Source organism: Lolium perenne, chromosome 5 (assembly GCF_019359855.2).
Source record: "Lolium perenne isolate Kyuss_39 chromosome 5, Kyuss_2.0, whole genome shotgun sequence".
Lineage (NCBI taxonomy): Eukaryota > Viridiplantae > Streptophyta > Magnoliopsida > Poales > Poaceae > Lolium > Lolium perenne.
Genome location: NC_067248.2, coordinates 183,658,114 through 183,685,915, shown reverse-complemented (window position 1 = coordinate 183,685,915; position 27,802 = coordinate 183,658,114). Strand labels below are relative to the sequence as shown.

The 27,802-nt window shown below is 42.0% G+C and overlaps 2 protein-coding genes and 1 non-coding gene across 18 annotated transcripts; 1 reads left to right on the top strand and 2 right to left on the bottom strand.

The window, feature by feature from the left end:
• Window positions 1-2,590: 2,590 nt before the first annotated feature.
• TRNAK-CUU (transfer RNA lysine (anticodon CUU)) lies at window positions 2,591-2,663 on the bottom strand. The gene has a single exon. It is a non-coding gene; the product is annotated as a tRNA-Lys (tRNA).
• Window positions 2,664-5,786, bottom strand: LOC127301170 (uncharacterized). The gene is made up of 3 exons (XM_051331393.2): window positions 5,252-5,786; window positions 3,758-4,503; window positions 2,664-3,528 (listed from the first exon to the last, which is right to left on the bottom strand). Exons 1-3 carry the CDS (start codon window positions 5,537-5,539, stop codon window positions 3,027-3,029), a joined length of 1,536 nt encoding a protein of 511 aa, XP_051187353.1. The 5' UTR covers window positions 5,540-5,786; the 3' UTR covers window positions 2,664-3,026.
• An 11,330-nt stretch (window positions 5,787-17,116) lies between these two features.
• LOC127301168 (uncharacterized) lies at window positions 17,117-22,111 on the top strand. 16 transcript variants are annotated; one of them, XR_007851894.1, is made up of 5 exons: window positions 17,117-17,660; window positions 17,785-19,054; window positions 19,151-19,213; window positions 20,934-21,017; window positions 21,803-22,111. XR_007851894.1 is itself a non-coding variant. In XM_071820209.1 (5 exons), the coding sequence occupies exons 2-4, from the start codon at window positions 18,758-18,760 to the stop codon at window positions 19,671-19,673; spliced, it is 372 nt and encodes a 123-aa protein (XP_071676310.1). In that variant the 5' UTR covers window positions 17,117-17,660; window positions 17,785-18,757; the 3' UTR covers window positions 19,674-19,701; window positions 19,785-22,111. The 16 variants fall into 16 exon arrangements, 4 of the variants coding, with proteins under 4 accessions (XP_071676310.1, XP_051187351.1, XP_051187352.1 ...); XR_007851889.1 differs by adding an exon at window positions 19,785-19,878 and having other exon boundaries at window positions 19,151-19,701; window positions 20,682-22,111; XR_007851891.1 differs by having other exon boundaries at window positions 19,151-19,878.
• Window positions 22,112-27,802: the final 5,691 nt, after the last annotated feature.

Below are 27,802 nucleotides of genomic sequence, written 5' to 3'. Positions count from 1 at the left end.
AAATTAATAACTTGGTTGGAGATTGTGTTTGACTGTTGTGAATTATATCTGAATTTTAATTAGTATGAGTATGTCAAAATTGTGTGCATTAATAGGATTTTCCCAACAAAAAATCAAATTAGAATATGGAATAAGTTTACAAGTTCAATTTTTTGTTGAATCTATATGTGTTCCAATATTTATTTTCGGTCTATATGTGTCAAATATTATTGTAATAGAATAGAAATTGGCAAATGAGGATGGGCAATTGGTGGACAATGAGGATGTGGCATGGTAAAGACTGAGGCAGTGTTTGGATGCTTAGAATTGGGCTCTGAATTGAAGAATCTAGAATTGAGGGCCCAATTCTATCGTTTGGTTGTGTTTGGTATTCGTCTGTGGAATTGTAGTCCAATTCCGAGCCCACCCCCGCACCAGGCTAACTTACCCCTTCGCGAATTCAGACCTCAGCACCTCCGTATTCATGTCTGAATTGGAGCAGCGCTTCGCTCCGTCCCGAACAGGCCAGCTCACGCGAGAGGAGCTCCTCCCGTCGGCGCCGCCAGTAAACTTTTCTGCCCCGCCCCTGTCCCCGCCGGCCAGACGAGCGCCGCCGTCGGACAGCCGAGCGCCACCGCAACTACACGACCGGCCCCGACCATCCCCGTGGTCCACAGCCTCTTCTTCCTCTGCCACCAGCGCGGTCCTGGCTACCTCCGCCTCCCCGTCATCCTGCACGGCTCCGCCGCCTTCCCCTGCGGCCGACAGGAGGCGGCGCATCTCCTGGCTCCCTTCGCGCGGCCGGCCGGGGCCCTCGCATCTCCGGCCTCCCCCGCACCAGCTCGGCACTCCGGCACCACGACACGGAGAACCGCTCGCCGTCGTTACTCCGCCCGCGCCGCCCTGGCACCACGACACGGACAACCGCTCGCCATCGTTGCTCCACCCGCGCCGCCGGCAGCCCCACGCGGCCGCAGCTCCAGCCCTTCCCCTGTCCCGTCGCGGATCTCGTGCATCCCTCGTCGGCAGTCTGGCGCTTCTCCCTGCCCATTGCCGTCAGAAGAATCTCGGGCTCGCCAGTCGGTCGTCTGCTCCCCTTGCCCCATTTGCACTTCGATTTTGCAGATTTGGTGGAGAAGAAGAAGTGCTGATTCAAATCGAAATTTTGCAATTCCACACAATGTGCATCCAAACAAGATTTAGAATTCCATTGATCTTTTGATTCTATAGCTGAATACCACGCGCATCGAAACAACATTTGTGGTATTGAATTGAATTGGTTGATTTGGTTTTCCATTATCAATTCAATTCAGAGCCCAATTCACTGCAACCAAACATATCGGTATTCCTTCTTATTCCATGCCCTTGGTATCACGCTATCAGCCATATGAAAACAACATGGATACGGTGATCCCAAGCAAGGAAGAGAAGGAAAGAAGAAATGATCTACCGGGAAAACCGTCGTTTGAGCAACCTCGGCCATACTATGGTAGAGCAATTTGCTAACACCTTGACACTATGGTTCAACTATTACAAGCCTCATGAGCTACAACATAAAGGCTCGAAGGCTTGCTAATATGACCTATAGTGTATATTCAAGGAAAACACTTGAACTAACATGACTTCTTCAATAAAATTGTGAGTTTAGTAAATGCCTCATATATAGATATAGGACAAAGCACACTTCTTTATAACTAATGCTCTCGAGTCATGTGTTCCAATCGTCGATCATTTCTAGACAAGTGCTTCAAGCTAGCTCCTCGCTGAATATGTTTCAAAGATTTCTTCCCCATTGTAATGTATAGCAGTTTTTCCTCTGGTTTTGTATCATACCACAACTAAAGCGCATAATACATAATACTAGTTATCATCAATATTTTTGTATTTTCTTGAGTGTTCATTGAGTTGTCACCATCTCATCAACCCACTTCGGATCTAGACGTGTGCACGGCGGGGGGGGGGGGGGGGGGTGTAATTTTAGAGGTTGAGCCATCATGTTCATCCAATAATTTCCTTATCAAAAAGTTTGTGCAATAATTTTGAACAAAATTTTAGAGGGAGAAAAACACAAATTCTAACAATATACGTTTATAAAACTTCCTATAATAAAATTAATCAGGGTTTATACAATCAACTACGACCGCTACACACGGAGGAATCAGCAAGTCACACACACAATTACACATCACCAGCCACCAGGTGCTTATGCCCACACACAAAATTTGAAGTCCCAAAAGATTGTATTTCTTTATAAGAAAAAAGTACTCAAATCCTTTGTATTTGAACAATACATGCCAGGTCAAAACAGATTATGGGTCTGCCCTGGCAACATACTCGCAATCGGTCACCACAATGTTCCAGAAAAAGAGCAATGGAAGACATCACTGGCAAGAAGGCATACTTTCACCAACGTCGGCATGACGAGGCATTCCTCTCATGATGAACTACTAGCGCTTTCCTCCAAATTACATAAACCGCACACATCAAAAGTTTTTGCACACTTAAAGTTGAGAAAATCCGGTCACAACTTAGTAAGCAAAAGCATTGTGAAAAAAAAAATACCACATGCTCGTGTTACAGTTTCTCAAGAAGGAACAAAAATGAACGAATGCGCCCACCGTGGGGCTCGAACCCACGACCACAAGGTTAAGAGCCTTGCGCTCTACCAACTGAGCTAGACGGGCTTGTTGAACTAATTTAGACTTTCACTTAGAGATGCCCAACCTGTGTTGCTCAATTCTATCCCAACAGTTACATAAATCTTACTCTCTCAAAAAAACAACATAAAGCTTGAACTACTAATTTCTTCTCCTGCATATTCCTCCAAATAAATTGGTATACTTTTCTACAGGTAAGTCTCTGTTCCTACTCACTAGTCCTTCTACACAGAACACTGTATCCATACTATTAACAAAGTGAACTGAAAGAAAAGAGATCTATGGTGGCACAAAGTGATCTTCTTGAAGATATGCAATCTGACCTCTCACCCATACTAGGAGCTACTTTCGAAAGAGCTTTGTGATAATTACTGTCATATTACGCCCTGGTCACCTGAGACTACCACTCTCTTGAACTTGCTGATGCATCAACGCTTGCTCATCATCATCATCATCATCATCATCAAGCTCTTCCTCACCATACTCGATATCGATCACAGTGGCATGCTTCCTTCTAGCGTTGTACTCTGCTACTCCATGAGACCTTTCCAAATTGATCAGCTGCAGCTCCGATGAGATAAGAGTGTCCATTCTCGCCCTCTCCCTGTCGCGCGGGTATGTCCCGTACAACAGGGAGTAGATGAAGCAGCAGAGCAACATCGGGATCGCGATCGCCGTGTAAAGAGCTTTTCCTAGGGCAGCGGCATTGGACCTGTCCCTCGCCACACTGCTCACTCCAGCTCCATGTGAAACAGGGGTGTAGCCGTAAGCATGCTGAGCTAAAAAGCCGACGACTGGTGGAGCAAATGATGCTAGGACGGACTCGAAGGAACGGTCCAGTGCGTAAATACTGGCCCTTGATCTCTGAGGAACAATCTCCGCAAATATGGGGCTGCACATAAAAAGTTTGTATTTATGGCCAACATGCAGAGATTTCATAGATTGGCAGAAATCTGTAGTCAGCATATATAAGTACTCCACTAATGATGAAATTGTAACCATTATGTCAACTAGAGTTTGTGTCACGCATAATGGCTCTATTGTTGTTATAAACTTGTTATGCATTTTGTCGTTGTCTTTGGGTATCTAACAAATCAAACAATCAATGAAAGTTTACTTACTTGTTAGTAGCAGCGGCATTCCAGGAGATGCTTAGCCCCATGATAAACATAACAAGCCCATGCAAGACACCAGTAGTGGAGTCATCAGGTAGTCCAAGCAGCAACAGAGCTGCAAGTGGGATTGCCGAAGCCGAGCTTATCTGAGACAGCACTATCCGGCCAGAATTCGGGAAGCGAACAGATAGATAATCCCCCATCTTTCCACCAAAGAGCCCTCCAATTGAGCTTGCAATTGCAAATACTGCTGTGAGAAGTCCAGTTTTGTTGTGCGTAAAGCCCAACAGTTCCAACCACATTGGGGTAAACGTCAACGCTGACCATGGGAATGACCCGGTAACGCCCTGAGCCACAATGATCTGAAACGATGGTATTTTGACGACCGCTTTGGCTTCAGTGACTAAATCCTTCATCTCTGCCCATGCCGACTTGCGCAAGAGCTGGCCGCCACCCTCAGCGTTGCAAAAATGAGGATCCACAGCAAAAAGATAGACCAATGCCCCTACCACCACACTGATGAGAGCAACAATGTGAAATGCGATACGCCAACCAGCGATACCGAAGATTGTGGTCGATGCTAGCATGATGGAGAACAAACCTCCAATCACTGAACCTATGTTGCCTGTGAGTTGAAGCCATCCAAACGCAGAGCCCCGGTTATTATCATCGGTGAAGTCTGCCACTAGAGATTGGATGGCTGGAGTGACAAGTGCTAGGCCAACACCATTCAATCCCCTAGCTACTGCTACCTGCTCAAAGAAGAATGTTTTCATGGAAAATCGTTCTTGATTATCATTTTATGGAAAAAAAGAAATGTACTCGTAGTATGTTTACTTGCTTAGGGAACACACACATTTGCTGCAGTGAAGTATGTAGCAACCTTAATCAAGTAAATGTGTGAGATACTGATGTTCATATTCAAACACTGAACACCAGTATCTCACTTGATATTCAGATCTTACATGATTGAAATAAATAAAAAATACGACAGAAACAGATAATACAGTACTGAATTGAGTTTCTTAAATAAATATAAAGAAACCAAACATAACTGCAGCGGTATCACATGTAAGCATGCTTTACTTCACCTGTAGTACTTTGTTATGCTACATTAACGGCAATAGTTACAATTAAAGGTTGGTTACCATTCTGGGATCCTTTTTGAGATGCGAATATGCTGTGAGCACATTCTAAGTCCAGATCAGATGATTTGCTTCGGTTACATCGACATGAACTCTGCTTCAGACTTCGCAGCTACGTCAAATGCAACGTGCGCACCGCGCGGGTAGTTAAAACTGAGCATTCATCAGTAAAGCGTGAATGCGCAACGAAAATGAACGCACTGGATCTTGTGCGGATGAGCAAAAGTGGAAAAGATCCATGCCCCCATTTCCCCAAACTGGATCCACGATTCAGTAGAGAGAGCGCTCCCGAATCGCAGCCGAAACCCAGAGGGCCAGAGGAATCGAGCACTGTCGTTAGGGAAGAAGGACGGACCTGGGCGAAGGTGCCGGAGACGGCGACGAGGAAGGTGGCGGCGGCCCAGAGGAAGGCCCCGACGGCGATGACGTGGGCGCGGTTGTAGCGCACGGCGGCGTAGGCGGCGAGCGGGTAGCACGCGGCCTGCACGAAGGAGCGGTACAGCGTGAGCGCGCCGAGCCCCATGGGCGTGGCGTGCAGCGCGGCGCCCACCTCCTTGTACACCGCCGGCAGCAGCGCCTCGTCCGCGCGCTCCATGATGGACGCCAGGTTCACCAGCACCAGCGTCCGCCCCGACGCCGCCATCGCGGCCCCCCCTTTCCGCCGCTCGCGAGCTCCAGTCGGCGGCAGCTAGCGCGGCCGGAGAACGACGAGGGCGTGCCGTGCGTCTGTCTATTTCGCGGCGTGATTTGGAACGACTTTTCCCGGGGCTAAGGAGCGACTGGCGCGTGATCGCAGCCGTTGCTCCCGTCGTATTGAAGGCTGTGATGGGCCACCGGATCTGTAGCAACGTGACGGGCCAGCTGACGGGAACAAGCGTGGACTGAGGGGTGCGAGGAAGACGATGGATTGGCTTGGCTGGCCGGACGTCGCCGGCTGCGCTTCCACGTGGCTCGGCGCACGGCGGAGCGATGCCGGAATATTCAACGCGTGGCCGCGGCGGGTCCCGCTGCCGCTTTGACGCTGTCCTGACTGTTTTTATTGACCAGGTCAGACTTCAGAGGAAGTCGCGAGCGCCTGGGTCACATCACATGGTTTGGGCCTCTAGCCCATTTGACGTTGCAGATGTCTCCAGTCATTCTGATTCCTACCAGTGGTTGCAATGCCTTGAGGTTAAGGGGAATTGCATTATTTTCCTACCAGTGGTGCCAAAGACAGGGAGGAGAAGAGGAAGGGAGCGAAGATGGTGCGGGTCGAGGAGGCTAGGGACGAGGATCTGGCGTTACTCTTGTCCGAGAGTGATCAGGAGGCGGAGGTAACGGTCGCGCAGACCCGAGGAAGGAGGCTAATAACAAGGTGGTGGTGGTGCGCGGAAGAAGGAGCAAGGGGGTGCCGGTGGCAGTATCGCGCAAGAGTGTTCAGAACAAGGGCAAGATGGAGGCCATGTCCTCGTTCAACAAGGCCAAGCTCTGCATAGTCGAGAAGAACCTTGACAAGGGTCTCGACAAAGGTAATGAATTCGCATCACTTGACTCTTTTTCCCGACGAGCACTTCATTAGGGATGGTCGGTGGTGTTCGAACCTTTGGCAGTCTCGCCTTCGGAGGAAATTGAATTAATGAGTGCCAAAGAGAGGTCCCATGCTGCCATTGCGTTGGCAGAGGCTCGATTGGCCAGGGAGGCCGAGGCCCGGTTGGTGGCTGAGTAGGCCGAGGTGGCTAGGACTTCCTCGGGTTCTGCTGGGGTGAACAAGGGGAGTCCTTCCCGGCTCGCCGGTGAGAACCAAACGAATGGGAGTGATTAAGAGGGTCACGAGACTTCATTGAAGGTTCGCAAGGGTGGGGATAAATGCCCAGTATCCCAATGCTAGGTTTTATCTGGAATATTAGGGGTTGGGGACACCTGGGATGCATGGGACAACTCAGGGAGTACGCGCGGAGTGAGAGGGTAGACTACGTTGGCCTATAGGAAACAATTAAGAGTGATTTTTCCTTGGCCGAGCTCCACAACATTGTGGCAGGGCCCTTGTCTACCACAAAGCTAAGAAGCTTAAGTGGTGGTTCATCCTTGTTTATGGTCCAGCGGAACATGACAATTCGACGTCTTTCCTTCGGGAAGTGGAAGACATGGTAATGGGCGCAAATGAGTTTTAGTCATTGGGGGTAACTTTAACCTCATTCGGGGAGCTCATGATAAAAATTATAACAATTTGAACTGGCCAAGGATTCATTTGTTCAACGATGCCATTGTATTAATGTCGCTCAGGGAGATGACACGGGTGGGCCCCGTTTCACCTCGACCAATAAAAAACTGAATCTAGTTAGGTCAGTGCTAGGAGAGTCTTTGTGTCGCCTTCTTGGGAGACATGCTACCTATTGTGCTCGTTGACTGTGGTGACACAGATTGGGTCAGGTCATACTACACACATCTCGTAGGGGGTGAGGGGTGATATTAAATCCAACCGTGCCTAGGGCTACTAGGTTTCAAAGAATTTTTTTCAAATAACCTCGTTGATATTGCTGCTTTCAGGGATCACAGTCACAATGTGGTTGGTTTCTTGCAAAACTGGTCCAGGGAGACTAGGCAGTTCCTAAAATGCCGGGGGCGAACTTAGGAAAGGAAAAATGGTCGCGAAGGAGCTGCTCTTGGAAAAATTGTAGAGCTAGAAGGTTTGGCGGGATCTGTGGGCCTTGATGAGGAGGGTTGGGCCGTGAGGTATTTCCCTGAGGACCAGCTAATGTAGTTTGTGATGGAGGACGAGGAGTACTGGCGGCAAAGAGGGGGGATCAACTGGATTCTCAAAGGGGGTGCTAACAAGGCATACTTTGGGAGATGGATAAACCCTAGCAAAATTATGAAATGAAATATAGTGTTTTTATTTGTCTAATAGTTATAAAGTGTGTTGGTTCTTATAAATGATATTTGTGTGTTATCGACCACATAATATTTGCCCACATGACTTTGGTAAGAGTCATCATTGCATGTGGCTGGCGGTACGTGGGTGTACATGTGACAACAACCTGTTGCCTCTGTCAATCACATGTATACGAGGATAACAAGGACTCGTGCCAATGAATATGAACATGGGGAGACCCTTAATTACCGGACCTATGCGGCATGCTTAGAGGAAATGTAGTGGCCATGAGGGATGTGAGAGCAGCTTCCGGGAAACACCCATACAAGGAACCGTGCCACGCACAGATATGTGTAAAAGATAAAATCTATATTCCTAATCACTATACCTAGGTAGTGGTGGATGTGCAACTCCCCGAAAACGTTTCCCCCTTATTGAGTTCCGTTTACTTTACTATTATTCGCATAGTCTCATTTATATTAGTTATTCATTTACTTTATTCACAAACTTTTGAAAACAAATCTTGTTGCTTTTCTTGTTGCTTTGCTTTGGACTCTTGCAGGTGCAGTCAAGTGAAGGTAACAAGAGGTAATTAAATATTTAACAAAACAAGCTTCTTGTGTATTCGATACTTTTGCTTTTGAAAACTAGCTACACGGGATTTGTGACTTTTGAGACATCAAGCTGTTTTCCAGCGCAGTTGCCGGGGAGCTTAACACTTTTGTTTTTTTGTGTTGAGTTATTTTATTTATTTGCACTTAGTTGTTTACATGTTCGAAGTGCGCACCGTGGGTTTGGAAATTGATACGTCTCCAACGTATCGATAATTTCTTATGTTCCATGCCACTTTATTGATGATACCTACATGTTTTATGCATACTTTATGTCATATTTATGCATTTTCCGGCACTAACCTATTAACAAGATGCCGAAGAGCCGCTTGTCGTTTTCATTGTTTTTGGTTTCAGAAATCCTAGTAAGGAAATATTCTCGGAATTGGACGAAATCAACGACCAGGATCTTATTTTTCCACGAAGCTTTCAGAACACCGGGGGAGAAACGAAGTGGGGCGACGAGGCGGCCAGACGCTAGGGCGGCGCGGCCCTGGCCACGCCGGCCTACTGTGTGGGCCCCTCGCGTCGCCCCTTAACCTACCTCTCCGACTATAAGAAGCCTTCGTCGATAATAAATCCAGTACCGAGAGCCACGATACGGAAAACCTTCTAGAGACGCCGCCACCGCCAATCCCATCTCGGGGGATTTAGGAGATCGCCTCCGGCACCCTGCCGGAGAGGGGAATCATCTCCCGGAGGACTCTTCACCGCCATGGTCGCCTCCAGAGTGATGAGTGAGTAGTTCACCCCTGGACTATGGGTCCATAGCAGTAGCTAGATGGTCGTCTTCTCCTAATTGTGCTTCATTGTTGGATCTTGTGAGCTGCCTAACATGATCAAGATCATCTATCTGTAATACTATATGTTGTGTTTGTTGGGATCCGATGAATAAGTGAATGCTATGTTATGTTGATTATCAATATCATCTATGTGTTGTTTATGATCTTGCATGCTCTCCGTTGCTAGTAGAGGCTCTGGCCAAGTTGATACTTGTAACTCCAAGAGGGAGTATTTATGCTCGATAGTGGGTTCATGTCTCCATTAAATCTGGGGGAGTGACAGCAACCCCTAAGGTTGTGGATGTGCTGTTGCCACTAGGGATAAAACATTAATGCTATGTCTAAGGATGTATTCGTTGATTACATTACGCATCATACTTAATGCAATTGTCTGTTGTTTGCAACTTAATACTGGAAGGGGTTCGGATGATAACCTGAAGGTGGACTTTTTAGGCATAGATGCATGCTGGATAGCGGTCTATCTACTTTGTCGTAATGCCCAATTAAATCTCACACTACTCATCATAACATGTATGTGCATGGTCATGCCCTCTTTATTTGTCAATTGCCCAACTGTAATTTGTTCACCCAACATGCTTATTCTTATCGGAGAGACACCACTAGTGAACTGTGGACCCCGGTCCATTCTTTTAATCGAATACAATCTACAGCAATACTTGTTCTACTGTTTTCTGCAAACAATCATCATCCACACTATACATCTAACGCTTTGTTACAGCAAGCCGGTGAGATTGACAACCTCGCTGTCACGTTGGGGCAAAGTAATTTGGTTATGTTGTGCAGGTTCCACCTTGGCGCCGGAATCCCTGGTGTTGCGCCGCACTACACTCCGCCACCATCAACCTTCAACGTGCTTCTTGGCTCCTACTGGTTCGATAAACCTTTGTTTCTTACTGAGGGAAAACTTGCCGCTGTATGCATCACACCTTCCTCTTGGGGTTCCCAACGGACGCGTGATGTACGCGTATCAAGCTCTTTTTCTGGCGCCGTTGCCGGGGAGATCAAGACACGCTGCAAGGGGAGTCTCCACTTCCAATCTCTTTACTTTGTTTTTATCTTGCTTTATTTTATTTAGTACTTTGTTTGCTGCACTAAAACAAAATACAAAAAAATTAGTTGCTAGTTTTACTTTATTTTGCTATCTTGTTTGCTATATTAAAAAATACAAAAAAATTAGTTACTTGCATTTACTTTATCTAGTTTGCTTTATTTACTGTTGCTAAAATGGGTACTCCTGAAAATACTAAGTTGTGTGACTTCACAACCACAAATAATAATGATTTCTTATGCACACCTATTGCTCCAACTGCTACTACAGCAGAATTCTTTGAAATTAAACCTTCTTTACTGAATCTTGTTATGAGAGAGCAATTTTCTGGTGTTAGTTCTGATGATGCTGCTGCCCATCTTAATAATTTTGTTGAATTATGTGAAATGCAAAAGTATAAGGATGTAGATGGTGACATTATAAAATTAAAATTGTTTCCTTTCTCATTAAGAGGAAGAGCTAAAGATTGGTTGCTATCTCTGCCTAAGAATAGTATTGATTCATGGACTAAATGCAAGGATGCTTTTATTGGTAGATATTATCCTCCTGCTAAAATTATATCTTTGAGAAGTAGCATAATGAATTTTAAACAATTTGATAATGAGCATGTTGCCCAAGTATGGAAAAGAATGAAATCTTTGGTTAAAAATTGCCCAACCCATGGACTGACTACTTGGATGATCATCCAAACCTTTTATGCAGGACTGAATTTTTCTTCGCGGAACCTATTGGATTCAGCTGCTGGAGGTACCTTTATGTCCATCACTCTAGGCGACGACAAAGCTTCTTGATAATATGATGATTAATTACTCTGAATGGCACACGGAAAGAGCTCCACAAGGTAAGAAGGTAAATTCTGTCGAAGAAATCTCCTCCTTGAGTGATAAGATTGATGCTATTATGTCTATGCTTGTGAATGGTAGGACTAATTTTGATCCTAATAATGTTCCGTTAGCTTCATTGGTTGCTCAAGAAGAACATGTTGATGTAAACTTTATTAAAAATAATAATTTCAACAACAATGCTTACCGGAACAATTCTAGTAATAACTATAGGCCATATCCTTATAATAATGGCAACGGCTATGGTAATTCTTATGGGAATTCTTACAACAATAATAGGAATACACCCCCTGGACTTGAAGCTATGCTTAAAGAATTTATTAGTATACAAACTGCTTTTAACAAATCTGTTGAACAAAAGCTTGGGAAAATTGATATACTTGCTTCTAAAGTCGATAGTCTTGCTGCTGATGTTGATCTTTTGAAATCGAAAGTTATGCCTAAAGAAAATAATAATAATAATATTGTTACTACAGCAAATGCCATCCAAGTTAGAATTAATGAGAATATAAGATTGATGGCCGAATTGCGAGCTAGGTGGGAAAAAGAAGAAAATGCTAAAGAAGATAAAATAGCTAAAGTTTGGACTATTACCACCACTAGCAATGCTAATGCTCCACATGTTGCTGCACCTCCTACTATTAATGGTAAAATAATTGGTGTTGGCAATGTTTCCACTTCTAATGCAAAGCGTGAAAAACTGCCTGAAACTGCTAAAACTGCTGAAATTGCCTGTGATAAAACTGCTGAAATTTTTTCCAACATTGGGGATAATGACCCCATTGCTTTAGATTATAATGGTTTGGATTTTGATGATTGCCACATCTCTGAAGTTATAAAGTTTTTACAAAAACTTGCTAAGAGTCCTAATGCTAGTGCTATAAATTTGGCTTTCACGAAACATATTACAAATGCTCTCATAAAAGCTAGAGAAGAGAAATTAAATCGCGAAGCTTCTATTCCTAGAAAGCTAGAGGATGGTTGGGAGCCCATCATTAAGATGAAGGTCAATGACTTTGATTGTAATGCTTTATGTGATCTTGGTGCAAGTATTTCCGTTATGCCTAGAAAGTTCTATAATATGCTTGACTTGCCACCATTGAAAAATTGTTATTTGGATGTTAATCTTGCTGATAATTCTACAAAGAAACCTTTGGGGAGAGTTGATAATGTTCGCATTACCGTTAACAATAACCTTGTCCCCGTTGATTTTGTTGTCTTGGATATTGAATGCAATGCATCTTGTCCCATTATATTGGGAAGACCTTTTCTTCGAACTGTTGGTGCTATCATTGATATGAAGGAAGGTAATATTAAATATCAGTTTCCTCTCAAGAAAGGTATGGAACACTTCCCTAGAAAGAGAATGAAGTTACCTTTTGATTCTATCATTAGAACAAACTATGATGTTGATGTTTTGTCTCTTGATAATACTTGATACACACTTTCTGCGCCTAGCTGAAAGGCGTTAAAGAAAAGCGCTTATGGGAGACAACCCATGATTTTACTACAGTACCTTTATTTTATATTTGAGTCTTTGAAGTTGTTATTACTGTAGCAACCTCTCCTTATCTTAGTTTTGTTGCATTGTTGTGCCAAGTAAAGTCTTTGATAGTAAGGTTCATACTAGATTTGGATTACTGCGCAGAAACAGATTTCTTGCTGTCACGAATCTGGGCCTAATTCTCTGTAGGTAACTCAGAAAATTATGCCAATTTACGTGAGTGATCCTCAGATATGTACGCAACTTTCATTCAATTTGAGCATTTTCATTTGAGCAAGTCTGGTGCCTCTTTAAAATTCGTCTTTACAGACTGTTCTGTTTTTGACAGATTCTGCCTTTTATTTCGCATTGCCTGTTTTGCTATGCTTGATGGATTTTTCGATTCCATTAACTTTCAGTAGCTTTGTGCTATGTACAGAAGTGTTAAGAATGATTATGTCACCTCTGAACATGTGAATTTTAATTGTGCACTAACCCTCTAATGAGTTGTTTTGAGTTTGGTGTGGAGGAAGTTTTCAAAGATCAAGAGGGGGAGATGATACAATATGATCAAGGAGAGTGAAAGCTCTAAGCTTGGGGATGCCTCGGTGGTTCACCCCTGCATATTTCAAGAAGACTCAAGCGTCTAAGCTTGGGGATGCCCAAGGCATCCCCTTCTTCATCAACAACATTATCAGGTTCCTCTAGTGAAACTATATTTTTATTCCATCACATCTTATGTGCTTTACTTGGAGCGTCTGTTTATTTTTGTTTTTGTTTTGTTTGAATAAAATGGATCCTAGCATTCATTGTGTGGGAGAGAGACACGCTCCGCTGTTGCATATGGACAAATATGTCCTTAGGCTTTACTCATAATATTCATGGCGAAGGTTGAATCTTCTTCGTTAAATTGTTGTATGGTTGGAAACGGAAAATGCTACATGTAGTAATTGGTAGAATGTCTTGAATAATTTGATACTTGGCAATTGTTGTGCTCATGTTTAAGCTCTTGCATCATATACTTTGCACCTATTAATGAAGAAATACATAGAGCTTGCTAAAATTTGGTTTGCATAATTGGTCTCTCTAAGGTCTAGATATTTTCTAGTAAGGGTCGAACAACAAGGAAGACGGTATAGAGTCTTATAATGCTTACAATATGTCTTTTATGTGAGTTTTGTTGTACCGCTTCATACTTGTGTTTGTTTCAAATAGCCTTGCTAGCCTAAGCCTTGTATCGAGAGGGAATACTTCTCATGCATCCAAAATTCTTGAGCCAAACACTATGCCACTTGTGTCCACCATACCTACCTACTACATGGTATTTCTCCGCCATTCCAAAGTAAATTGCTTGAGTGCTACCTTTAAAATTTCTATTCTCTATCTTTGCAATATATAGCTCATGGGACAAATAGCCTAAAAACTATTGTGGTATTGAATATGTACTTATGCATTTTATTTCTTATAAGTTGCTTGTTGTGCGATAACCATGTTCCTGGGGACGCCATCAACTACTCTTTATTCAATATCATGTGAGTTGCTATGCATGTCCGTCTTGTCTGAAGTAAGGGCGATTTACCATGAGTTGAATGGTTTGAGCATGCATACTGTTAGAGAAGAACATTGGGCCGCTAACTAAAGCCATGATCCATGGTGGAAGTTTCAGTTTTGGACAAATATCCTCAATCTCATATGAGAAAATTAATTGTTGTTGAATGCTTAAGCATTAAAGAGGAGTCCATTATCTGTTGTCTATGTTGTCCCGGTATGGATGTCTAAGTTGAGAATAATCAAAAGCGAGAAATCCAATGCGAGCTTTCTCCTTAGACCTTTGTACAGGCGGCATAGAGGTACCCCTTTGTGACACTTGGTTAAAACATATGTATTGCGATAATAATCCAGGTAATCCGAGCTAATTAGGACAAGGTGCGGGCACTATTAGTATACTATGCATGAGGCTTGCAACTTGTAGGATATAATTTACATGATGCATATGCTTTATTACTACCGTTGACAAAATTGTTTCTTGTTTTCAAAACCAAAGCTCTAGCACAAATATAGCAATCGATGCTTCCCTCTGCGAAGGGCCTTTCTTCTACTTTTATGTTTAGTCAGTTCACCTATTTCTCTCCATCTCAAGAAGCAAACACTTGTGTGAACTGTGCATTGATTCCTACATACTTGCATATTGCACTTATTATATTACTTTATGTTGACAATATCCATGAGATATACATGTTATAAGTTGAAAGCAACCGCTGAAACTTAATCTTCCTTTGTGTTGCTTCAATACCTTTACTTTGAATTTATTGCTTTATGAGTTAACTCTTATGCAAGACTTATTGATGCTTGTCTTGAAAGTACTATTCATGAAAAGTCTTTGCTATATGATTCAATTGTTTACTCATTGCATTATCATTGCTTCGAATCGCTGCATTCATTACATGTGCTTACAATAGTATGATCAAGATTATGATGGCATGTCACTCCAGAAATTATCTTTGTTATCGTTTACCTACTCGGAACGAGCAGGAACTAAGCTTGGGGATGCTGATACGTCTCCAACGTATCGATAATTTCTTATGTTCCATGCCACTTTATTGATGATACCTACATGTTTTATGCATACTTTATGTCATATTTATGCATTTTCCGGCACTAACCTATTAACAAGATGCCGAAGAGCCAGTTGCTGTTTTCTGCTGTTTTTGGTTTTAGAAATCCTAGTAAGGAAATATTCTCGGAATTGGACGAAATCAACGCCCAGGATCTGATTTTTCCACGAAGCTTCCAGAACACCGGGGGAGAAACGGAGTGGAGCGACGAGGCGGCCAGACGCTAGGGCGGTGCGGCCCAGGCCCTGGCCGCGCCGGCCTACTGTGTGGGCCCCTCGCGTCGCCCCTTAACCTACCTCTCCGACTATAAGAAGCCTTCGTCGATAATAAATCCAGTACCGAGAGCTACGATACGGAAAACCTTCCAGAGACGCCGCCGCCGCCAATCCCATCTCGGGGGATTCAGAGATCGCCTCCGGCACCCTGCCGGAGAGGGGAATCATCTCCCGGAGGACTCTTCACCGCCATGGTCGCCTCCGGAGTGATGAGTGAGTAGTTCACCCCTGGACTATGGGTCCATAGCAGTAGCTAGATGGTCGTCTTCTCCTAATTGTGCTTCATTGTTGGATCTTGTGAGCTGCCTAACATGATCAAGATCATCTATCTGTAATACTATATGTTGTGTTTGTTGGGATCCGATGAATAAGTGAATGCTATGTTATGTTGATTATCAATATCATCTATGTGTTGTTTATGATCTTGCATGCTCTCCGTTGCTAGTAGAGGTTCTGGCCAAGTTGATACTTGTAACTCCAAGAGGGAGTATTTATGCTCGATAGTGGGTTCATGTCTCCATTAAATCTGGGGGAGTGACAGCAACCCCTAAGGTTGTGGATGTGCTGTTGCCACTAGGGATAAAACATCAACGCTATGTCTAAGGATGTATTCGTTGATTACATTACGCATCATACTTAATGCAATTGTCTGTTGTTTGCAACTTAATACTGGAAGGGGTTCGGATGATAACCTGAAGGTGGACTTTTTAGGCATAGACGCATGCTGGATAGCGGTCTATGTACTTTGTCGTAATGCCCAATTAAATCTCACAGTACTCATCATAACATGTATGTGCATGGTCATGCCCTCTTTATTTGTCAATTGCCCAACTGTAATTTGTTCACCCAACATGCTTATTCTTATCGGAGAGACACCACTAGTGAACTGTGGATCCCGGTCCATTCTTTTTTTCGAATACAATCTACTGCAATACTTGTTCTACTGTTTTCTGCAAACAATCATCATCCACACTATACATCTAACGCTTTGTTACAGCAAGCCGGTGAGATTGACAACCTCACTGTCACATTGGGGCAAAGTAATTTGGTTGTGTTGTGCGGGTTCCACGTTGGCACCGGAATCCCTGGTGTTGGCCACACTACACTCCGCCGCCATCAACCTTCAACGTGCTTCTTGGCTCCTACTGGTTCGATAAACCTTGGTTTCTTACTGAGGGAAAACTTGCCGTTGTACGCATCACACCTCCTCTTGGGGTTCCCAACGGACGCGTGTTGTACGCGTATCAGAAATCAATCCAAATCCAAAACTCTAAAGGATTTTGGAGAATAATTCAATGCTTCTCTATCGAGCCTACATCCAAAGCCACAAAGTGATTAATTTTAGGTTAACTCGTATCTACTACTACATATAGTACTAGAAAAATATTTGCAGGAGAATATTATTCGGAGGACCCATATGCACACATTGATTACTTAATGATATGTGTGAAACTTTTAAGTTGAAAGCCTTTTCTTATGAAGATACGAAATTCAAATCATTTAGTCAAACACTTTCAATCATCTCCATCTCCACTAATATAAAAAGGGAGAGAGGGGCAGATCCAACAAATCTGAGCCCTACACTCACAAGATCTAACGACCCAGAACTGCCCAATGTTGAGCAGCTCACGTCTAATCGCTTCGCTAAACTGCTCCAGTTTAGACAAAAACTGCTCCAGCGCACGAGAGAAACATGCACTATCCCCACGAGGCCACGACCCCCACCCTATGCGTCGGCATCGCCGCGACCGACCATCCCAGGCTCCCAGCCTCCGCCGCCGCGTCCATCACGCGCCTCCAGTCCTCGCCCACCGCCAAGTGCCTCCGATCCTTATCCTCCACGTGCCCCAATCGCCTCCGGTCCTTCTGCTCCACGAGCCTCAATCGCGTCGCCGCAGGAGCCACTGCCTCCGTATGCCGCGGAGGCAAGGTCGGCCCTGAGCGGGTGCATCCGGGGGAGAATTGGTGCAACCTCACTGGGCCCCAAAATCCAAGGATCCCCCGGCAGAGTAGGTATGTGCTAGATTGAATCACTCATGCGATTAATGACCGAGTCATCGGCGGCGCTGCCGTCTCCTTCGTCTTCCCATTCGGTTTCGGTTCCTCCTTGCCCAATCTCCATTGGCTGATGAAAGGGGTTGCCTTCTGCTCGCTGTAGTTTATTTGCCTGTTTTGCCGCGGCTGAGAACAAGATCTTGATTGATATTATACAAATATATCTCCTCGATTCGCATTGGTGAGTAGAAATCATCTTCTACATAGCTCACATCCTTTCTACTCTTCTTCACCCAATCCGATTTCTTTCCATCGTTGCTTATTCTTGTTTTTTCTGATGATCTTTGTAATCCCCACTCTTGCAGTCTCCATAGAATCGAGATACCAAAGAGGATTTGACTGAGTAGAAATCATCTTCTACTTGACTGAAGTACCTGACTGAACCAAAAGGGGATTTGCTTCCTACTGTGGCGACATCCAGTCCCGGGACCAGGTGTTCTTGTTTCAACTTATGCCATATTTTTTTGTAATCTTTGTGTGCTAAGATGTCAACTAAAAAGTATTTTTGTACAGGAATTATGCAAACGAGCAGATGAGTTATAGAATCCCAAAAGGAGCAAATGTAGCACTTGACAAAAGAAAATTACTATTTCCTCCGATTCATATTACTTGCCGTTAGTATGGATGTATCTACAACTAAAATATCTCTTGATATATCTACATAGAAATAATTAATATGGATTGAAGGGAGTAGTACAAATACTATTGCTAAAATCATATCTTGAAACCTCTATCTATTGTACAAGTACAACCAAATAAGGGAGGCCTATATCAAATATCGACTTTATAAACTACATCTGTCGATAAAAAAAATGTCGCAAGTTTATCTAAATTTAGATATATCTAGATAGTATGTGCTCAAGGCGTGAGTACAACCTTAACTTGTTTACATGAAGCCAATTTCGGGGTTTCTACATCTATTCTTCATATTGAGATTGCAACGAAATACTGACCAAATTGATGCAATAACTTTATCTGCTATTCATAATTTCATATATGAGATGCCAACCAATTTTTTTTAATTCATTTTTTTGTTTCTCCTAAAATGAGAGAAGAAAAGGTTAAATGAACTTTCAATTTTCTCCGTTCATGTCGTTCAGTTATTGCAAGATTTTCTTTATTACAAAAATGAACTCATATGTTCCCTGACACAAGTGTAGTGTGGTCAATTCAAAGTATAGGTTCAGTTATAGTTCATTTCTAACAATATGCCAAGAATAGTGTATATATGTACACATTTCAGCAATCTCCGCCGACCTGCACGCAGTCGCTGCTGATATGCGGGCCGCCGCTGTGCTGACCAGCGGGCTACCCCGCCACCTGCCCCTTGCAATTGCCGCCGAACTGCAGGCAGGTCCACCGCATGGAGCGTTGATCCTCTCAATCGCTCACGAGAGATTTTGGGCATCCCGCTTCGCTGCTGCGTCGCCCTTCCACCCGGCCATTGCAATTGCCTCCGAACTGCAGGACGGTGCACTGCATGGAGCGTCGATCCTCGCAATCGCCCATGGGAGATTTGGGGCATACCGCTTCGCGGCCACCATCTTCTTCAAAACCTACGTTGATGATCTTGGGGTATGTGGGTCTTGCTTTCATTACGAACCACTGCCAATTGAGAAAACCAGGTTGCATGATGCTCAATGCAGTAATCCCAGTTCTGATAAAATGCAGGAGGCAATGAGGTTTATGGCCATGTCAATGTCGTGGCAATACTTTATTCAAGCGGAGCTAAAGGTGAGTGGTAGTTTTTTCAGTATATGTCTACAGCTTGAGTCTGACCTGGAAAGGATTTCCATATTGCCATTCCTATCATCTTTATGCTACACAGAAGTAAATAATCTGCTGAGCATGGTGTGTGGTGGCTGGGATTTTATGACTTTCAGTGTCTGTTGAGCATCTTAATTATTTTGCACAACCCGTACCACCAACTCTAGATATATTTACATAGTTGGTAATTCGTGAGTCATCTGAGAGATATTACTGCTATGTTACCCTCAGTTTGGGCTTGCATACTGTTATCTCTTGGACTGGCAAAGGCAGTCTTTGCTTCGACATGTTGTTCTGCTGAGTTTTTTTGGGGAGGCTATTTGGGCACCAGACTACATTTTATTACTATGCGCATGTGTGGTAGAATTGAATGATCTTCCAATTTTGAATCCTGCTCTAAATGACAATAAATCAGACTACAGATTAGAGATCGTCTCACGTGGGATTCTTGCACGGTATGTGTTTCATGATTTTTCTGAAAGGCGGACATTGTATGGTGCTATCTTCTTTCAACCCGTGTGTCACATTTTGATGTCAGTTATCTGGTGCAAACGACTAATTAATCAGACATATCTGGTGCAAATGAATGAAATAAAGATCCATCCAGCGTCAATTTCTTCATTCTTTTCCTGGTAAGAAACACTAAAACCAATTATTTATTTCATCTCGACGGCAGTGGTCGTTGAGCAGCAAGTCATGTACACTACCAAAGAAGACTCCTCTATTTGTAGACTATTCCAGGCTTTTTTTTTCCAATGATCCTTACATTTTTCATTGTTACTTAGGCTCACCAGCTTTGTTAGCACATATATCTATTTTGATTGAAATTAGTATACAACTCAAGTCATTTGTGCAGCCAGCGGTGCAGATCATTGTATTGCTTGGGTAGCTCCACCTGATTTTGCACAAGTGGATGCAATGTAGATATCACATAGTTCTATAGAACCATGTCCTTGATTTTCTGGCATCAACAGATGCTATGGAAATCGATGATTTTTTTCATTTTATGTCCTCAATTTACAAAATAACATTGATAATAATGACATAACAATTTAGTTATGCCTTTCTAATTGAATTATATTAGTTTACTTTACCAGGAAATATTATTTTATTCAACACGTGCATGATTACGATATTACCAAAGGCCAAAGGCCATATATACATGTATATGTGGTAGTCCAAAGGATAGAAAATGGAAAGCCAAAAGCCAACATAAGTACACATAATTATAACTCTAACAGCTATTACTGCTTGACACTAATGAAAATTGTTCTGAAGTAGTGAGAAACTGAGTGTTAGTCTTATAGCAATAGTGTCAAGCTGCTCTTGAAGAACTTGAAAAATGAACATAAACATTTCAAATAGTTAATCAAATGCAGATACATTCATGTTGGAACCCTGTGCTTATGTTCTTAACTTCTCATTTACTTGGAAGATGTCGAAGGGGCAGAAGAACAAATTCATTGCACAATCTTGCTCTTCTGAAGGTGATTTGAAGATCAGATCCCTTCATTTCACTATACTATTTTTAGACTATCGACAATCTTGGACGGAGGGAATACTAATTGTAGAGAATGGTTCACTGTAGTTAAGAGTCATTTTAGTTAAGAGTCATTTCTTTGGTCGGGCTAAACTTACAAAAGTACGCTGGGAGTTGCTTACTCCTAACATTGATCTTTGGTTTTAGTGAGGAAGCATGCTGTATTACGAGTTTTGGACTATCCAAATTCTGAAATGTCTAGAAAATTCAGCCACCTGTCCAGCTGAATACGTAAGTTCCTCTTTTCAGCCATCTGTCAAGAAAGAACATAATTGATTTCTGGCAATTGTATGAATTTTCTTACAATTTTTGTTGCTTAGCCTGATATTGACAGTACTGTCTGGTTTAAACATGAACCTTGTCCTTCCTTTTTCTAATTAACATTTGTTGTTTAAGTTAACATCAGTACATTATTATGGGTGATATGACATGTGTGTGTATTATGCCATGTTTGGTAATGGCAAGTTCTAAAATCTTTTTCTGTGTGTGTTGGTGATGCTGGAAATCTAATACGGTTGTCGGTTGTATCGTTTGTTTCTTTTTCATTTCCTGTGAAGTGTGCTTCTTTGTTCTTGCTAATTGAATACCGATGTCCCAGTTCCTTTTGGTATTCTATTTGCCTTGCAGCAAACATGATATGTCTTCTTTTACCCCTATGGTGCTTGATCTGGTAGTTAAATATGATCCCAGTTTATGTTCATGCTTTCCTATATGACATGTTATTGCTGTTTTAATTCCATTCTATAGTACCTGATACCTCCTCTCAGCTACAGATCAATACGATCCCTAGAAGCATGCTTCGGTTTTTTCATGTGATGGTTCAATTGTTGCTGTAAAAAGTTTGATTTGATAATTATGGGAATCTCCATATGTTAAGCTCTTAGTACTCCCTTTGTCCTGCATTGGATGTCTTAGAGTTATCTAAATTTGAATGTATCTAGGCATAAGTGTGGGATGGATGGAGTACTATTCTTAGAGATTGTTTCTATGTAATTAAGAGTTACTTCTTTGGTCAGGCTGAACTTACAAAAGTACGACGACAGCTGGTTACCCCTAAAACCTAAGTGTGGTGATTTTGCCGGTGAGGGATTCAATGTGACAAAAAGTGGAGATGCACATGTGGTTTTGTGGGGTTTCCTTCGGTTTGGAAATCTGCATTATTGAAGATGCTGAGAGGAACCTTTTCGAAGGTCTGCAGTAATTGAGATTGTATAGGCGAGATTTTTCGAGATTGATTGTGTTAAAATAGAGTGGCGTTTTTTTATATTGTGTCAAACCCAAGTTATGCACATATCTATTCAAAATGGGTTCTCCTATCCAAATCATTGCACACGCAGGATAAGAACATTATGTGGATTGACATTTGTAAGCCTTGCATATTCAAAATTAGAAATTGAGACATGATTTAAATTTAAATTTGAGACATGCACTGCACATGGTCTATTCAAAGTGGTTTCTCCAATCCTAATCATTGCACACACATGATAGGAAATATGTGGATTGACATTTGTAAGCTCTGCATATTCAAATTTTGAATTTGAGACATGCATTAAAATTTTAAATTTAAAACGTGCATTGCACGTGCAAGCTTACTAGTAGTTTTAAAAATCAGACCGGACCGCCGATTGAACCGGAAGTCCTGAACAACCCGGAACCAGCGCCTCTGCTAGTCTGTTTAGCGCACTAGACCGTTTGCGCAGGTGAAACTCTGGGGCAGGGAGTCGAACCTGGGTCTCTAACTACCTTGCCGCTGACCAGCAGTGCTAGCTTTGCTTGACATAAATCAATGTACATCAGTTTCTTTTGTACATAATCTTCACGGTATTACCCAAAAATGAAGCAGAACACCTAATGGACTTTTATTTTGTTGCGCCCATGGCATACATGCGTATTAAGCTGCTTGCTTAATTGCTGCTTTGCAGCTTTGCTGCATGCTAAATTGCATACATACATGCAAGTTGGTGCTCAAGTGCGGGCTACTTTGTTATGTTATTATGTGAATTGTTATGTTAAATTGCAAGTTTAAATATTTTTGCATGTCCGATTATTTATTTATTGCAGCATGTTTACATAAGTAAAAAATATATTACTCTATACCTTAAAAAACCAGATGGCGAACCGGTGAACCAACGGTCCAAGACGCCAACTGATGAGATTCGTAGCATAGAAAACAAAAAAATTCCTATCGCAAGAACGAATAACAAGCCAAGATCCAATCTAGAAGATGGTAGCAACGTGAAGATCATGAGACTAACCCTCGAAGATTTCTAAAGCCTACGAGATTAGATCTCATTGTTGTTGTAGTCGATCACTTGCCGCTTTCGAAAGCGCGTAGAAGATCTTGACGGTGCCACAGTCGGGCAGCACCTCCGTACTCGGTCACACGTTCGGTGTTGATGACGACGTCCTTCTCCCCGTTTCAGCGGGCAGCGGATGTAGTAGATCCTCCTCGGAATCCCGACAGCACGACGGCGTGGTGGCGGTGGTGGTGGAGATCTCCGGCAGGGCTTCGCCTAAGCGCTACGGGAGAGAGGTGGAGGAGGGAGTGGTGCTAGGGTTTGGGAGAGGGGGCTCTCTTGGGCGCCGGCCTTGGGGGCCCTAGGTGGTGCGGCCAACATTGTGGCTTCCCCTCCCTCTCCTCCTCATTATATAGGTGGAACACCCAAGGGTTTGCCCAAAGATTTGAATAAGACCCCAATTCAAAAACTGCCATATGGACGAAACCTAGAGGGACAGGGACTCTCCCTTTCCCCCTTTGCTTGGCCGGCCAAGGAGGTGGAGTCCACCATGGACTCCACCATCCCACTTGGTTGGCTGGTTAGGGTTGGTGGAGTCCAACCGGGACTCCACCTTCCATGGTGATTTCTTCCAGAAGGTTCTAGAACATTCTAGCACCTTCCATAAATACACTGGATCATTTCCAAACTTGGAAAGTGACTTCCTATATATGAATCTTATTCTCCGGACCATTCCGGACCTCCTCGTGATGTCCTGGATCCCATCCGAGGCTCCGAACAAAATTCGAACTCCATTCCATATTCCATATCTACTTAAAACGACATCAAACCTTAAGTGTGTCACCCTACGGTTCGTGAACTATGCAGAAATGGTTGAGACTTCTCTCCGACCAATAACCAATAGCGGGATATGGAGATCCATAATGGCTCCCATATATTCAACGATAACTTAGTGATCGATTGAACTATTTACGTACGATATCGATTCCCTTTGTATCGCGATATTTTACTTGTTCGAGGTTTGATCATCGGTATCTCCATACCTTGTTCAACCTCGTCTCCGACAAGTACTCTTTACTCGTACCGTGGCATATTATCTCTTGTGAACCATTCACATGCTTGCAAGCTAATCAGATGACATTCCACCGAGAGGGCCCAGAGTATATCTATTCGTCATCGGGATGGACAAATCCCACTCTTGATCCATATGCCTCAACTCATATTTTCCGAATACTTAATCCCACCTTTACAACCACCCATTTATGCAGTGGCGTTTGATGTAATCAAAGTACCCTTCCGGTATAAGTGATTTACATGATCTCATGGTCGAAGGGCTATGTAACTATGTATCGAAAGCGAATAGCAAACTGAACTTAATGACGTGATCTTATGCTACGCTTATTTGGGTGTGTGTCCATTATATCATTCACCTAATGACATAACCTTGTTATTAATAACATCCAATGTTCATGATCACGAAACCATGATCATCTATTAATCAACAAGCTAGTTATACAAGAGGCTTACTAGGGACTCCTTGTTGTTTACATAACACACATGTATCAATGTTTCGGTTAATACAATTATAGCATGGTATGCAAACATTTATCATAAACACAAAGATATATTATAATAACCATTTTATTATTGCCTCTTGGGCATATCTCCAACAGTCTCCCACTTGCACTAGAGTCAATAATCTAGTTTACATTTGTAAAGATATAACACTCTGGCCTTCTGGTGCTTTATCATGTTTTGCTCACGGGAGAGGTTTTAGTCAACGGATCTGACACGCTCAGAAACATATGTATTTTGCAATTCATTTGCGTCTCAACGCATCACTCATTTTCCAAATGAGTCGGCATATATGTTCAGTCTTATGGTGGAACCTTAATTCCGCGGTCTGAAATATGTCACTAATATTGTCACACACAATATAGCTTCAAAGTTATGACACTATTGGAACTACACCAAGTTCTCAAAGAACTTTTCGACTTAACATCCTCAGTCATTTGTCAAAACAATGACATACTCTGCTTTCGTTTGTAGAATCCGTCACAATATTTAGAACTCATCTAAATCTAGCATAGATTTCTTCTAGCTCATTGTGCTACCTTTTAATCAACACTTATCCTAATTGAGATTGAAATTTATTTTTATATGTGACCAAAGTAATATCGGTGCAACACCTTATAGCGATCTGTTTGTCATTACCCCATACAAAATTATATATATATATATATCCTTGGTTCTTCTAAAGTACACACGGATATTCCTACCGTTGTCCAATAATCATCACATGAATCATTCTGGTATATGCTCCTAATTTTTGGAGCACAGGACATCTGATTATGTACATATTATTCGTGATCTAAAATCACTCATGTGGTTTTACTCATTGAGTGTCAAATACACTCAAGTCTTGTTAAAACTTCACATGGAAAAGAATACCTTCTTAATATTTTAATATTGAACTACTTCAATATTCATTCTATGTACTTTAACTTAAACTTATTATGTGTTTCAATCTATCTTCATAGATTTTGACACTAAATATGTTTCAGTTCATATCCTTTCATTGAAGTTAATTCTCAATGAAACCTTTTTAATCAAGTATATAATTACATCATTTATAACCAACTATATGTCATCTACATAAAGTATTATAAATATGTCTTAGTGCTCCCACTTAATTTCTTGCAAATGCAAGCATCTTCATCGTTTCTGATGAAATAAAAAACTCTTTGACTATTTCATTCGGTGAAGATTCCAACTCCACGATACTCACTTCATCCAATTGAAATTTGTATACCTATCTAGTATTCCACGGACTAGCAAAACTCTTGGTTGTATCTTGTATACACCTTTAATACACACTTCTGTTAAGTAATGTATTTTGCCATCCTACTAGCACATCTCATAAAAGAAATATGTAGCGATTACTAGAGTAATCCACATAGACTATAAGCATCGCTACGGAAGATCTAATCTTATCGTAGTCAACTCTTTGAACTTTGTCGTAAACAATTTTTTTGACAAGTCGAGCTTCTTCAAGGATATTTCATCCAAGTCCATCAATTTTATAGATCCATTTACTTTCAAAAAGTATTCACCTATCTTGGATTTCATGGCGCATAGCCTTTTTAACGGAGTAAGGGCCCATCATAACTTCTTTGTATGTAGTTGGTTTATCATTGTTCAAAATCAATCCTTTGTCCACAAATCATTTATTTGATCACAAAGTAAACCATACCTACAAGGTTCAATAGGTACTTTGATCTCCATGGCTAAAACACTTTGTAGTCATGGGAGCCATGATCGTCGTGGCCGCTTCCGGAACCATTTCCGATGCTGCGCTACTCTGATCATTATGCTCAGGTTCATAAACCCTATCAAGTACTATTGTCTCCCACTCAAATACGTCGCTAGAAAACAATTTCTTGGAAATAAGCAAGTAACATTAACAAACACTTTGTATTTTACTTCATAGTTGAAAGAATTCCCAATTTGTTCTCTGGGATAACCAACAAAGACATTCATCCGATTTTGGTTGTAAATTTACTTATGCTATGCATACCAAAATTTAAGAAATAACTATTAGGGTTTATACCCATGCCATAACTCGTATGGTGTCATTTCAACGGATCATGATGATGCTCTATTCAGTGTAAATGCGGTAGTCTCTAAAGCATAATCCTACAAAAATATAATGGCTTCATTTTATTATATCTCACCATTAATCCAACAAGGTTTGGATACGTCTCTCGGATACTCCATCATCACTATGATACTCCATGAAACGTGAGTTGTAGAACAATTTCATAACTCTCTTAGATGTTCGCTAAAACTCGTAATTCAAATATGTCCACCATGATCCTATCATAGATATTTGACTTTTCTATTACGATGATTTCCACTTCATGCTGAAATTTATTTGAATCTATTCAAACGTTTCAAACTTCTTCTTTATCGAATATATCCACATATATACTCAATTCATTGTTGGAAGTTTTCATGAAGTAGAAGAATCTCCCGCACACAACTATGCCCTGTGAACCACATGCATCATCATGTATGTTTCCACTAAGTTAGTTGCCCGTTCAACTCTTGGCCTATGAACGGTATTTCAGTCATTCTCTTTTGAAAAGATTTGCAAGTGACAAACGATTCAAAAATCAAATGACTCAAAAAATCCATCTGCATGGAGTTTCTTCATGCGTTCATTTCTAACATGACCTAAATGGCGGTTCCACAAATAAGTGGAATTCAAATCATTTGCCTTATGACATTTTAGCGTCAGTGTTATGCATGTGTGTTTCACCATAATGATTTATAATAACTTATCCATCGTACATGGAATACTGTCAAAATTTGAACAACTTATTGTTTTCATTTGACCAGAACAAAACAACAATTATTAAGTTCTTTATTATAAATCTGAAGGGCTAGATAGAATGCCAACGACGAATATAATAACACTTTATTTTTCTCCAGACGTGCATTCCTATCATATTCCTTGTCAGTCACTTAGGCCATTGTATTCTTGTATTGTGTTGTTTTGTATGACACTTCATACCAACCAATATGGTACAAATACCCAAGAATTTAATTGTTTGACCAACCTAGGAATACATTCATAACATGTATATCATCTATATACACCTGAGCTAGACTTTTGATGTCTACGGGTGCTTCTATTCTTGTAGACAGTGTTGGGCCTCCAAGAGCAGAGGTTTGTAGAACAGCAGCAAGTTTCCCTTAAGTGGATCACCCAAGGTT

Bases quoted from the DNA above. Each gene is read 5' to 3' on its own strand.
- LOC127301170 (XM_051331393.2), bottom strand. From the start codon at position 5,539: ATGGCGGCGTCGGGGCGGACGCTGGTGCTGGTGAACCTGGCGTCCATC. The intron at 4,504-5,251 runs GTCCGTCCTTCT...TTCTTTGAGCAG, and splicing joins TCTCCGGCACCTTCGCCCAG to GTAGCAGTAGCTAGGGGATT. The intron at 3,529-3,757 runs GTAAGTAAACTT...TTTTATGTGCAG, and splicing joins AATGCCGCTGCTACTAACAA to CCCCATATTTGCGGAGATTG.
- LOC127301168 (XM_051331391.1), top strand. From the start codon at position 18,758: ATGCGGGCCGCCGCTGTGCTGACCAGCGGGCTACCCCGCCACCTGCCC. The intron at 19,055-19,150 runs GTATGTGGGTCT...GATAAAATGCAG, and splicing joins CCTACGTTGATGATCTTGGG to GAGGCAATGAGGTTTATGGC. The intron at 19,214-21,802 runs GTGAGTGGTAGT...TTCTTTGGTCAG, and splicing joins TTATTCAAGCGGAGCTAAAG to GCTGAACTTACAAAAGTACG.